The sequence below is a fragment of the Nelumbo lutea genome, chromosome 3 (assembly GCF_056320005.1).
Source record: "Nelumbo lutea isolate HS-2025 chromosome 3, American lotus-T2T, whole genome shotgun sequence".
NCBI lineage: Eukaryota > Viridiplantae > Streptophyta > Magnoliopsida > Proteales > Nelumbonaceae > Nelumbo > Nelumbo lutea.
This window is the reverse complement of record NC_142686.1, coordinates 90,689,171-90,703,841: the sequence shown is the minus strand read 5'-3', so window position 1 is coordinate 90,703,841 and position 14,671 is coordinate 90,689,171. Positions and strand designations below refer to the sequence as shown.

General features: G+C 38.8%; 1 protein-coding gene and 1 pseudogene across 5 annotated transcripts in view; both read right to left on the bottom strand.

Moving 5' to 3' along the window:
* LOC148866705 (cullin-4-like) overlaps positions 1-14,671 on the bottom strand; it is a 90,202-nt gene that overhangs the window by 58,825 nt on the left and 16,706 nt on the right. For all 5 annotated transcript variants that reach the window (XR_016109915.1, XR_016109914.1, XR_016109916.1 and 2 more), the window contains exons 4-6: positions 4,440-4,620; positions 4,124-4,246; positions 3,721-4,008 (exon numbers count right to left, since the gene is read on the bottom strand). Coding sequence is in view for 2 of the 5 variants with exons in the window: in XM_088978130.1 (XP_088834256.1) it covers positions 3,721-4,008; positions 4,124-4,246; positions 4,440-4,620 (592 nt within the window). In the remaining 3 variants the exon portion in view is untranslated. The remainder of the gene's footprint in view (positions 1-3,720; positions 4,009-4,123; positions 4,247-4,439; positions 4,621-14,671) is intronic.
* On the bottom strand, positions 2,420-2,503 carry LOC148866706 (U6atac minor spliceosomal RNA; annotated as a pseudogene).

Sequence of the window (14,671 nt, the reverse complement as noted above, 5' to 3'; positions counted from 1 at the left end):
AAACTGAAAAACAGTTTGAAGAACAATCTGATATGCCGAAGCCAATTTGAGGTTTTAATCAGTCCTAAAAGTCGAACACTCTAGACAGTATCATATGGATAAGGTTTGTATTAGGGTTAATATGAAACCCTAAAACTGATCAATGTTGAGAACTATTAGGGTTTGCCGCAGGGATAAGATCACAAGGTTCAGTCCAATACTAGGGTTTGCCGCAGGGATAAGACAAAACCCTAGAGAATAGAGAGATAAAACCCTAGAGTGGTTCGGCCACCCTTGCTGGATAGGTCCAACCTATCTTCTCTGATATTACTTCTCTCAGAAAATAAAAGGCTTACAATAGGATGCAGTTCGCTGCCTACCAAGGTTACCCGAACCCTAGCCTTCTCTGGTTCTTCCTAATCACCAACTCGCTGCAACTATGGCACTTCTTCAAACAGCTACTAATCCTCTGGAGATCTCCAAGAACCAATCAACGAAATCTGCTTTCTCAGCTTCCAGCCTTAGATGGTTCTCATGTGGTCGGCTGGGCTAGACTCACATGAGAAACCCTCGCTCTGATACCAAGTAGAAGTTCAGGACTGTTATCAGTCTTGAACCCTAATGGATTTTAGGATCGAAAATAAGAAGGTAAGAAGAAAGAAGAGGAAGAGGGAGGAGAAGCAATAGAACACAAGAGTTGAAAGGAGGAGCAGAAGCTTGATGTTCTGTTGCCACCACTTTAATTAATATTTATAGGTTATGCTCATTACATGGAAAGGACAGATCGGCCCTTAGTCTTTACATAACAAACAAATCAAAATAAGACTGAAATAATAAGTAACAAATAACAACTAAAACAACTAAATAACCAATAGCTAACCCTAGGAAGACTAGAACACCTTCTACCCTACAAGTACAGTGGGACCGTAGCTGTGGGGCCCACATCAGTGTTCTCTACAAACTCAAAGAAACCAAACTCTAATCTGTACTAGACTATGAGTGTGAACTTAAGAGTGCCAATCCACAAGTAGCAGCAACATCTACTGGTGGAGGCAGCAGCGGCAACAACGACTGGTAGAGTCCAAATAGTGGAATTATAGGCAATAGCTATGACAAAGCTTTGCAACAGTGTGGCTGTGTGGCAACTGACATGTATGTCTCATGCTTGAAATTAGTTTATTTTTTGTCTTGTTCAAAATTACAAGAGAAAAATCTATAGTTTGGTTGTGATTCATCTCCATTACTTGATAGAGATCGGAAGTTTGCTAGCCCTAGGTTTTTTTTAGTTCTTCTTCTTCTCACAGGGAACCAAGAACCAATCTGGGTCCAAAATTACAGACCCTATAGGATCAGGTTCGGTTCCGGGTCCATGGTTTTTCTTGTCGGTTCAGGACCGATTCTACCAGGTTCCAACCCGTTGACAGCCCTAGCACAGGCCATCTATCAAAAATTTCTTGAGGTTACCTTGGTCTCCACAAATCAAGGCTGAAAAGGCTGAAATAATACCCCCAAATATACTTTGAAAAACAGCAGTCAATAAACAAATGCTCACACTCTGCTCTTCTACTAGGCAAAGGTAACATCTCTCTACCAATAGAATTCCCCTTCCTTTTATATGATCTTGAGTAAGAATGATGTCTAAGTTCCACTGTAGGAAGTACAAGATTTCTCCAAACCCCACTGCCAATGGATTTCTCCACCTGCCTCACCAAAGCATTATATAGAAAGGAAAGGTTTTGCTGGAAAGACTATTCCTTTTCTCTTTCCACCACCTCACATCACTTTTCTCCACTTGGATTTCCATCGACTGTAGTTTTGTCAATAGGCCCACACACTCAATCTCCCAATCAAAAAGGGGGCACCTAAACCTTGGACCAAACCACTCTTCCTTTGTCTCACACTATAGCAATCAGCAATAGACACATTTTACCTACTGAGCATATACACAATCTTGCGCATAAATCAAACAGCCTACCAATACCCAACCAATCATCCTTTGAGAATCTAATGTTCCTTCCATTTCCCACCTTGAATGAAACAAAGTACAGAAATGCTGATCATGATTCCTTCCCACACATAAACCCATAGGGAGCCTTAACTTCCTTTGAATCCCACCCAAATTCTGTCACCCCATACTTGCAAGCCACCACCTTCCTTCATAAAGAGTTTCTTTCCTCTCCCAGCCGCCAGAACCACTTCCCCAAAAAAGCCTTGTTAAAAAGTCTTATCCTTCTTATCCCAAGCCCACCATCTTTCTTATCCCTACACACCTAGTCCCATTTTACTAAATGGCATTTCTTCTCCAACCCTTTAATACTCCATAAAAACCCTCTTTGCATTTTTTCTATTGCCTTTCCCTCATTGGACCACTGGGCCAATTATTAAAACACAATAGCCTGGTGTTGGGTCCTTCTTACACCTTTTGGTTGACAGTATGTGCAATAACAGGTAAGAGTCGTATGACCAAAGGCTGTTTCCATCCCTATCCCAAGAGATGACAACCATCTCTTCTTTCAACACACCCTTTTTGTTTCACTGTAACATATAATCTTTTGCACAGTCTAAGCTTTTGTATGGAACCTCCATGTACATGATTTTTTTACTGTTGGCTTTATATTATATTATCTCTACTTCCCCTTCAAAAAGAAATCTGGACCTCAAACTGAGCAATCCATTTTGAACTTTTGTCCAATTAATCAAAGAATTCATCCTACCCTTTGTAAGGTTAGAAGACCAACTGGCTGATTGTCTCACTAAAGGCCTTCATCATCCAAAGTTTGCCAAGAACATAGACAAGCTGGGCATGATTGATATATACGCTCAGCTTGAGGGGGAGTGTTGAGATTGTTTGGATGCAAGGGTATTTTTGTCTTTCTGTTCCTTTGTATTTGGGTCTCTCTCTTGTATTTGGGCACCTATATGAGGGCTTACTTGTAATTTCTCTTAATAGTAAAAAATTCCAAGTTTGAGAGAGTGAACAGTAACTCTCTCTTCTCCATTCGAACATTTCTCTCTTCTTCTCCTCTCATCTCCTTTTCTCCTCCTTGTTTGCTTTCTCAATAAAACCTAGATATTGTAACTAAAACATATCTACAAAATTTATCAGCAGTTCCAATTCCTTTTGTCTAAATGGAATGAGTTGAAAGAAAAGGAAAAAAAAAAGGAGCAAAGAATAACTCCTTGATTTTGTCTTTTTACTACCCTGGCCTGCCATTGTTGTCAATACTAGCCGGGCTGTTTCTTGTTTTGTTCCAATTAATCATACATAAAATAATTACTCTGATCTCAGGAAAAAAATACACTTATAATTTTGGGTATTTCTATTTTTGTGCTGCACTTATCAAAAAAAAATCTATTTCTATACAAAATATAACATTCATGTCATTTCTTATCATTCTTTGTTCTTTCTTTTTCTCTTCTTAATTCTCTTGATTTATTCATTGGTTTCTGGGATATTATTTATCAGTTATTGGATACCAAAGCAATGAGCAGAGCTTTTGGGTTTTCTCTAACTCAATATGTGGAACCTTCAATATCTCAACCTTGTCAACTAGGCATCTTCTTTAAACCTATGACTGTGGAGGGTTATGGTTCTTATCCCTGCCCAAACCCTCTTAAGTTTTCAATCTCATCTTCATAACTAAATGTTGATGTTACTGTTTTCCTATTTTCTACCATTTTACTAGGTAAACATATGATATTTCCAACTGAACAAGATAAGTCTGTTAAGACAACACAAACCTGACGAAGATTAATTAAATGTTCAAATGCATCCTTTATGGTATTAGAAAATGATTCATTTCTGGAGAAGCTTTCTTCCCATATTGTATCAAGAGAAGCCTTAAACTCCAAAAGAGAAGGCACCAAATCTTTGTCCTTCTCTTCATCCATTACAATACCCTGCCCAGTACCCCGGATGTAAGAGCCAAGAGCCTGCCGTAGAGACTCAAGGGCATTAACCCTTGAAAATAGTGAATACATCCTTTGAAGGTCCTCAATGCGATTCCCATCCATCAGCATCGCGAATCCCTGAAAAGATCAGGATACACATATAGCGGTAAAAGAAGTTACATTGGAATTTCCAAACAAGAAAAAGATGATTGAACAATTGAACAGAGTATTGTAAAGTCTAACATGATCCAACCTTATCAAGAACTGCAGAGGTATGATGCTCAAGAAGCTGCCTTTCTGCAGTAGCCACTAGCGGCTTCCTTGTACTTGCATCCAAATAGAGTAAGCATCTTTCATGTTCTTCATGCAACCTTAGCTGCAAGCATGCATTGCCTTAATTCATTGAAACATAAAGTTCATAGAACATTAGCTCAAACAACAAGTAGAGCATTCTCAGAATAGCAACAGGTCCAAGATAATATTCACAATTCAGAAGCTAGGAACCAACAGAAACAAAAATAACATAAGAATAAAAGGCACAAGCAAGAAAGAAATCAATAACAAAGCACCTCCACATGCTTCAAGTAATCTGGAACGTCTGATTGCTGCATGTATTTTACACCCTCAGAGGCATAAAATTCAGATGTGCACTCAAGAAATGGCTTTTCAAAGCTTTCTGAATAGATTCCTAGAGCAGTAAACATCTTCAGAAGATGGTTAACAAGCGTCCTATCAATAGCTTCGCCTAATCTGATAGACCAAAAACAGAAAACTGTGCATTAGATGTCAAATCAAAATGATCTTTTTGGTAGAAAGACCATGAGCTATGAACTGGAAAACGATAATGATTTATCATCTACCAACCTGGGCTCACATATTTAACAATATTAGCCAGGGAGATTAAAAAAATGAAGAAATTGATATCAAAATCCGCAATCTTTAAGAGCAATATTAAGATATTATCAATTAATCAAATAATATTACTCCTTCCCAAGAAATCTTTATTTGGAAGGTAACATATGTCCTTGTTGTGAGACTTAGTTTGTGGGCTTGGGCTTTATTTCTTATGTTTTTTTTTCTGTTTTGTTTCTCTCTTGAGCTTAATGGGCCTGGGCCCTACTGTTCTAATATGTAATTTCTTTTTTTCTTCTTGCCCACTAATCAGGGGCAGACTTTTCTTTGTACTCTTTTCCTGAACTACTGTCCAAGAAATTTAACTCTACATTTGAGTGGACCAAAAGGACAGCAAATGGACTGGCAGACACTCTACAGGGAGTTGATAGGCCTTCTCTTTTTTGGGCAAAACTGTAGCTGAATGCAGTTCAGGCGAGTGGAAGAATAGGGAATCAGCATAAAAAAACTGCTGAGTCAAAGCTGAAAGGTAGCTGTTTGTGTTCCTGTAAGTTACAGCAGAACCGAAGTTAAAGCAACTGAGTTTTGGAAGGTCAAATGTCATCCTCAAACTCAAGTGAAGTAACCTCAAAGGAAAATAGACCAAGTGAGGGTTTTTGAACATAGAAAACCCTAGTTTCCCCAGTCTACAAATTACTAATGTGAAGCTAAATGAGTATAACTTTAAGGAGTGATCCATCTCTAAAAAAACTTCATATTACAAGTAGAAGTTTGCTGGGATACATCACTGGCATAGTTGCCAAGGCAACGCCTAGGCGCCCTTGGAGGCTCGCCTCGCCTAATCGCCAAGTAGTTTTCTATAGCTTGTTATAAAAAAACTTTTATATTCTTAATATTTCGATGTTATAATTATAAAATAGACATTTTTAAACTAAAATATTCATTTTGTGTGTTTATATACAAATTTATTTTTATTATTTTCTTATTTGTTAGGGTTTAATCAACAATCAACACAAACATTGCTAAACGCTATATTGAACCCTCAACAACTTCAAAGCCTGAACCAATAAGCAAGGAAGAACATAAAATATTGTCCAATCAACACATTTTCTTATTTTTATTTACTAATTTTGTGTGTTTATATACTAATTTCTACTTCTTCTTCTTCCACCTTTTCTTTTCTTCTTTTCCTATAACAGAAAAAGGGGTTCAGCTCCTATATTTTTTTAATTTTTTTCTTTCTTCTTTTTCTTCTCATGAATATATTGGAATATGTTGATTTTCTATACTTTAACATGCTGTTTATACTTTTCTTATGAAAATTATGGATATTTATTAAGGAAATATGATTATGGAACCTAGGGAACTACCATAGGATGCATGTTTTTACTTAAAAAAATCCATCGTCTAGGTGACTAGGTGACAAGGTGCCCCCCTGTCGCTAGGGGTGAGCAAAAGAAACCGAAAAACAGGACCGACCGAAACCAAACCAAAAAACCAGTTAACCGAACCGACTGGTTCGGTTTTGGTTCGGTGTTTTCAAAAACCAGCAGTTAATCGAACTGACCGATATATATATATATATAATATATACAGTAATATATATTTATATAATATTGTATATGTATGATATTATATATTATATTTTTAATTTTTTCTGAAAATTGAATAAAAACATTCGGTTTTCAACCTTTCTCTTCTGTTGAAGATTATTCAGTTTTATGATGTTTTATGTTAGTTGTTAAATAGGAGGTGGGGACCACAGTAGTTAATGTAAGTCCAAATTTTATTATGTTTTTGTGTCTTATATATGTTGTTTTATGTCTTGCCGCCCTATAAGGGCATAGTTGTCTTTGTACTGCTCTATTATTTTTAATATATATAATAAGTGAAAAGGGGCGGCTAGATTATTGCTCTCCTTTCTTTTCAACTTCTCTTCTTCTCCTTCTCTCTTCCTTGTTTCTTCAAGAAACTCCTTTTATTTCATATTTTTTAATTCAGCAAGCTTTCTACTTGGTATCAGAGCAGTGGCTAGGGTTTCTAGAAGTACTCTCGTGCAGCCCTAGATCAGCCGACTGCATGAAGTTATTGAAGGAACGAGAGACCCATCATATGGATATCTGAACCCTACAGGAAGGTTGGGAGAAATTTCAAAAATTTCCTCTCCCCTCATCTGTGAATCACATTCCCTGTTTTAGAAAATCTGCATTTTCAATAATCAATCTTGAACCCTAAATCGAACCAGATCTGAAACCAGAAAAAAGAGAGAGAGATATACCTGATACGGAGAAACAATATCTCCCAACGAAGGTGTTCACGCCCAAAGAAATACTCCAAAGACCGCTCCCACTGAAGATGACACAGTGAATGATGGAGCAGAATCAGCAGTGTTCGTCCAACGAACCGAACAATTCACAAGAATTCGCTGAAGGCTGTGAGCACAACTTCAGATCAGCCTTTCTCCAAAGGTTGATATCAATATCCAATCTTGATCGTTCCTGCTTGAAAGAGGAGATCGAACTAGCAGTGTGGCGGCGGCGACAAGGAGGGGCAGAGAGAAAAATAGCGCAGTGATGCTATGTTCTCTCTTCTGTAACTCTTGCTCTGAGAGTATGTGATCTTCTAAGAGGTTGCCGCCCCCTCCACCTTTTATAACCTTAAAGGAATCAGCTCCTAATCCCATTAGGAGTTGCTGACCCAAATCATATTTGGATCTGAATTCCCTTTAAGTGATAAGTACAAACCTTTATCTTATCTGCAGATTAGATCAGCCCTCTCCTAATCTTATTAGGAGGTTTCCAGATCTAAATCTGTATTCAGATCTAGACTCTCTGAGTGGATAGGGTAAGACCCTATCCTATCTATTGATTTAATCCCAGATCCGCCCCTTTATTTAACTGATCAAATCAGCCCAGTTTGAAATGGGCTTTAGGCCCATGAACTCTTGGTGCTCAATATGCTTCCAAACTGCTGCCCAGTTGGGCATCTTTGTATGGCGTGGGACCCAAACATTGATTTACACATTAGCCACATGGGTTCAGCCCAGCCTCTGTTAGAAGGCCTGACCGAATTCACTGAACAGACAGTGAACCCCTTCAAACCCACCACATGGGCTCCTAATGGGCCCAACACTTACACTAAGTGGTCCCTAGGCCAAGCCACCTTATAAAAGCCCATGGACTGTGGGCAGATGTAAGATTAGCCCATCAAGTATTACCCTCAATAGTCTTACATTTAACCTCTCAACCCTTAATGATCAAAAACTGCCCGACAAGAGAGGACCTCTCCCTCGGCTACAAGGAACAGTGTTGCACTCTCTACTCACATGGATCCCGGGAATTAAAACCTTTTGCAAACATTTTGAAACCATAATATATATATATATATATATGTATATCTGAATATAAATATATTTTGCAAAACAAATTTCAACGATTGAAATCGGTAGCCAGCAGTCTTGGTTTCCATCAAAGAGAGTGCATCCCCGATCATTACCCTTGTCCGACAAAAAGGCTGATCCTGTCACTATGACCACCCACTCAGATTAATTCTCGAACTGTCCCAACATACCCAGGTTTTGACCCCCTCTAAGGATCTCACTGATTGGCATATCAAAGACAGCCAAATCCGACACCTAGTGTAGTATCATAATCGAGTCTAGGGGTCAGGTGTAACTTTTTAGTCATGCCCACTAATCACCAAAGTCTAGGGCAATACTAGAAATCTGGTCCGGTTTAGAGTTTCAAGTAAACCTACACTGCATGTACCTCGGGTCTCACCTTGGCAGCTGAGACAGGCCACCCCAACACTTGGCGACACACCAGTGTCAGCCTTAGCAGGATAAATCTCCCCAAACTTATCCAACGGCTGTGAACATTCTAAACTAACACGAGTCTCATTAAGTGTCTAGTTTAAAGGTATTACACAGAAACACACCACAATAACATGAATCAAATATGCACATTATTCATTTACATTAAATGTCATAAGGTACATCATTCTAATTGGAGCAAAGGGCATACACTGTCTAACAGTAATAAAGGGTTGATCGATCTGCTGTAGATTGCCTAGTTCTTGGATTTTTTGGTGGGATCTAGTCATCAGGAAGGTGATCTACTGTACGGCATCAAAATTAGGAAGAACTGGAGTACGGGGAAGAGTCCTAGAAAAGTTGGGACTCTTTGTTTTTTATTTGATCTTGGGCGGCCAGGTATTGTTAGCTTTCTTTTGATTTCCTAAAGAGGGTGGTCTGGTTTCTTGAATTTTCTAAGCCTCCTGGAGTGATCGATTCACTCCTCTCTGTTGGGAGGCGTGAGGAGGAAAGAGATTTCTCTCCAGCTAGAGTTTTCTTCTTCCGAAAGGGTCGGTTTCTATGTGTGATATAAAATTATTTTTTGAAGGTCTCCAATCTATTTTTTCTTACTGTTGAGCTGTTTGAAATAAGATGAAGAGTTGGAATACCGAGATGAAGTCTATCGGTACAGTGGTATTGAGTGTTGGAGGTAGTAGTGATATTTTTGGGTTTGGGATCATTACTACAGTAAAACTTGATGGTATAAATTATTTGGAGTAGGCACAATCAGCTAAGATGGCTATTGGTGAAGGGATGGGAGATCCATCATATGGATGGCCAAACCCTGTAGGAAGGTTGCGAAATTTCAAAAATTTCTTTCCTCCCATCCGGGAATCCTATTCCTAATTTAGAAAACTGTATTTTCAAAGTTCGTTCTTGTAACCAAACCAGACTAGAAGGGATTGACTAGGGGCACTTGCTGGAAGCTTCACCCAAATCTTACGCCTGCCTAGATAAGGAACAAGAAGGGAAATGCAAATGTAGCCACTACAGGAGACTCTTTGGTCCCTCTTTCCCAAACGGATTGGGAATCCATTGCAATAGCAGCAGTGAGGACAGAATTGGAGAGGTTTGGACAACTCATGGACCGTAGAATGCAGGAGCCAACTACACCTCTTCTTTTGCACATACAGGTAGTTCATATGCAACTGCAAATCCTACATCCACTTCAAGTAAGGAGGGACCTCCCTAGATTATAGACTCAGGAGCATATGAGCACATGACTAATACCCCTACCCTTTTCAGTTCCTATCAGTTGTGTTCTGGTAGATACAAAGTCTCTACAGCATATGGTTCACATATTCCCATTGCTGGAAAAGGGACAGTTAGAGTGACCGATGATATAACTCTGTCTTCTGCTTTACATGTCCCTAGAATTCATACCAACCTACTGTCTGTTAGTTCTTTGACAAAGAATTTGAATTGTTCTGTAACATTTCTTCCTGGTAATTGTGTTTTGCGGGATCTGGAGACAAAGAAGATGATTGGGAGTGGTCGTGAGGTGAATGGAGTCTACCTTCTAGATGAGATTCCGAGACATCAGGACCATCATGTTACCAGCAGCAGTAGTGGTGAGTCAGAGTCAGTGAACCAGATTATGCTCTGGCACAGTCACTTGGGACACCTTTCTTTTAGTTCTTTAAAATGTCTTTTCCCAAAGTTGTTTGAGTATGTTCAGTTATCTACCTTGGAGTGTGAGAGCTGTCAATTAGGAAAGCATTGCAGACAGTCTTTTAAACCAAGTAATAAAAGTACTTTTGCTTTTAATATTATTCACACTGATATATGGGGGCCATATCATACCCCTTTCGTGGAAGGATTCCAGTACTTTCTCTTGTTTGTGGATGATTGTACACGATATTCTTGGATATATTTGATGAGATCACGTGATGAGATTCCTAACTTGGTACGACAGTTCCACCAGATGGTTGTCACACAATTTGGAGTGAGAACTAAGGTTTTTAGATCAGATAATGCCAGAGAGTACTTTGAAAAGGACCTAACCACGTATTTCCTAGAACATGGGGTAATTCATTAGAGCAGTTGTGCATACACACCACAACAGAATGGAGTTGTTGAGAGAAAAAACAGACACATTGTAGAGGTGGCAAGGAGTCTTATGGTGTGTGCTTCAGTTCCTATGCAGTTCTGGGGAGATGCAATTCTTACAGTTGTGCATTTGATTAACCATCTTCTTTCACGGACTTTGGGGTTTAAGGTGCCATTTAGTCTGCTTTTTCCAAATGGGGAGATATTTCATATACCTCTGAGGGTTTTTTGGTGTGTTTCCTTTGTTCACATTCTTGGCCCTCATCGCAAGAAATTGGATCCTAAGGCCAAAAATGTGTTTTTCATGGGTATGCTCAGAACCAAAAGGGGTATTGCTATTATGACCCTGTGTCAATGAGCAAATTTGTCACATTGGATGTTACATTCTTTGAATCCACCTTCTTCTTCTTGAGTGGTTCTCTTCAAGGGGAGAGTTTTGGGGAGGAGAACTCACAATTTGTTCATTTTGGGGAGAACTCACAATCTGTTCATCTTCCTGTTTCTTTGGTGCCTTCATCAGTTCAGCCAACACCTGCACCTCCAGTTTCATTACCTAAGTCATTACGGGCAGCCTCGCAAAAATATCAACGCCGACAGATGATGGTTGACTCCACACATCCTCAACCCACACCACTCTCTATCAGTCCTTCTGAAGCTCCAGATTCGACAGATACATTTCCATGTATTCCTCTTGAGCTTGAGCCTGTTATGTTTTCTGATGATAATGTTCTTGTCCCTAACACCATTGTTGCAGTTGATCCCACTGACCTTGATCTTCCCATTGCACTTCGTAAGGGGAAGAGAAAGTGTACAGCCCATTGCATTTCACACCATCTTTCCTACAATGCCTTATCACTCTCCTATCGTGCTTTTCTTTCTTCCCTGGATTCTGTGTCTATACCCAGGAATGTTACCGAGGCTCTCTCCAAACCTGAGTGGAAAACAGCCATGCAAGATGAGATGGATGCTTTGGTTAAAAACCAAACTTGGGAAATAGTTGATCTCCCCCCAGACAAGGAGACAGTCAGATGTAGATGGGTATTCACAGTGAAGTATAGGGCTGATGGCAAGATGGAGAGGTACAAGGCAAGGTTGGTAGCAAAAAGGGTATACCCAGACCTATGGTGTTGATTATCTGGAAACCTTTGCACCAATAGTTAAGATGAGTTCAATTTGGATCCTTTTATCTCTAGCAACCACCTAATCATGGCCTTTGTTCCAACTTAATGTCAAAAATTCCTTAATAGTGATTTACAGGAGTATGGACATTTCACCAGGCTTTTATGAGAATGTTGGTAAGGGAAAGGTGTGTAGACTCAGAAAATCTCTGTATGGACTGATACAGTCACCTAGGGCTTTGTTTGACAGGTTCAGAGGGGCACTCATCCATTTTGGAGACACACGGACACAGTCTGATCACTCTCTCTCTCTGAAGAAAAGATATGCTCTGGTGTCAATTCTGATTGTGTATGTGGATGATATAGTGGTGACAGGAAATGATCTGAAAGAGATAGATAAGCCTATATTTGTACATATTTTCATACCTCTAACTTGATGATTTTGGTAATAATGTTTTTGGAATTAGCATGGTATTGCACTAATTATGACAAAATTGTATTGCAAAGTGATTTGAAGCAGCTTAATTGTGAAATTTTAAGGAGAAGTTCAATTTAATTGATCAAGATAATCATAGAGGAAGGACCATGCAGCTCCTTGATGTAGCCATGAAGAGCGAATCTATTGAAATCGGATTTGATATGTATGCACAAAAATTGGGAAATTTCCTATTTTGATATAGTTCCTATATTTTGGGCATAACTTTCTACCTATAACTCGGATTGAGGTGATTCAAATGGCTAATTAAAGCTAAGAAATAGGGCTACAACTCTTATGTTTATCACTCACCCTAATTCCGCCGCCAACCAAGTGCAATTCGAGCTACAAGTTTCGAGTCTGATAGTTAACAATGCAGAAGAGAGAGAAATTCAACTGAGATAAAGACTAAGAGACCTAATTTGTGTTGAAAGAGGAGTCTGCATTGAGAAGCAATTGAGGGGAGGCTTTACTATAAAAAGGACCATAGACTCAAGGCAAGGGGGCACATCCTTAGAGAGAATTCAGCAAAGAAGAAGAGAAGCACTCTCAACACATCAGAGAAGGAGAGGAAGCAGTTCAGCACGTTAAAGAAGGAGAGGAAGAATCCGAATCCAAGAGGAAGGAAGGCTTAGTTGCTGCACTTGTCTTCAACCTTCAAAGGCTAAAGTTTTCTTGTTATTCTATTCATTCTATGATTTGTTTTTGCTGTGTTTCTCCACTAATTTTCTTGAGTATGCTGAATTTAATGATGTCTAGCTAAATTCTCTTAGCTAGGGTTTAGATGGATTTTGATCTTAAGATTATATAGTTATTTGTTTAATTAAATTCAAGACTTTTATTATTTGCATGAGGAATTTTTATTGTTGTGCTTAATGCTTTAAAAGAATTGGCCATCTTTTAATGATTTGATGATTCATGCATGACTGACCAAAGGATTATTATGAATTAGATCCCTGGGCAATAAAGATCGCATGATAGACTATGAGATGGAAAGATGATTAGCTCATGTGTGGGAATCAAGGAAGCTTAGTGAATCAATTTACCTTCTACGATTAGAGGTTTCTGAAGAACTTAATGCTTATTTTTCCTTTTGACAACCACTTAGAAATTTGATGGTAGAATTGGATTAATAAAGGATTAGTATGACTTGAAAAAGCTTATTAATTAATTTAGGGAAATCCACCATCACATGCAAATAACTTTAATATACCTTAGGGTAATTTCGGTCTTGAGTTGGATTAAATAGGTAACTATATAACCTTGATTTAATGAAATCTAAACCCTAGCTGCATTCATTCGCCGATTCAATTTTTATTAAGTTCTTAGATTTGCATTAATTCTTCATAGTTCTTATTCATTCAATTGATTCACAAGTTCAACTTAGGTTAATTTAAAATTGATTTGGTACTGTGATCTAGTCTCTGTGGAATCGACACTTTTCTCATCATTATACGTGCATTTAACTAAGGTACATTTACCTGAATTAATTGTGCATAAATCACACAACAGAGGTTGATGATCTCAAAAAATCATTGCAGCAAGAATTTGAGATCAAAGATCTTGGTGAGCTCAAATACTTCTTGGGGATTGAAGTTGCAAGATCCAAGCATGGGATCTTTATTTCACAGAGGCAGTATGTACTAGACCTATTGCGGGAGACTGGGAAGCTGGGGACCAAACAGTAGACACTCCTATTGATCCAAATCACAGAGTTAATGGTGTGGATGGTATGTTGGTAAAGGAGGTAAGAAGATAACAAAAAATGGTGGGTCGACTACTGTATTTGTGTATGACACGACCAGATATTTCTTATAATATCAATGTTGTGAGATAGTACATGCATGCACCTTGGGTTCAATAGTGGGAAGCTATTGAGAGGATACTTGCATATCTAAAAAAGCACCCTGATAGAGACATTTTTTTCTCAAATCATGAGAATCTGAAGTTAGAGTCCTATACAGATGCAGACTAGGTAGGATGCTTAGATCACAGGAGGTCTACATCAGGAGTGTGTACCTTTGTAGGTAGAAACTTGATCTCCTGGAAGAGTAAAAAGCAAGCGGTTGTAGCAAGGTCAAGTACAGAGGCTGAGTATAGATCCATGGCGCATGGTGTCTCAGAACTTCTTTGGACTAGATCTCTTTTGAGTGAGATTGGGGTGAAAGCAGAGGAACCTATGATGTTATACTGTGACAATTAGGCTACAATCAATATTGCCCACAATCCAATACAGCATAATAGGACAAAACACATTGAAGTTGATAAACACTTTATAAGAGAAAGGGCAACAATGGAGAAGTCTGTTTGCCTTATGTCTCTTTAGAGTTGCAGCTGGTTGATGTTCTCACTAAATGGGTGGCAAAGAACAAGCTTGAACATGATCTACGCAAGTTGGGAATGTGTGACATTTACTCCCAACTTGAGGGGGAGTGTTGAAGACTAATCAGTTTT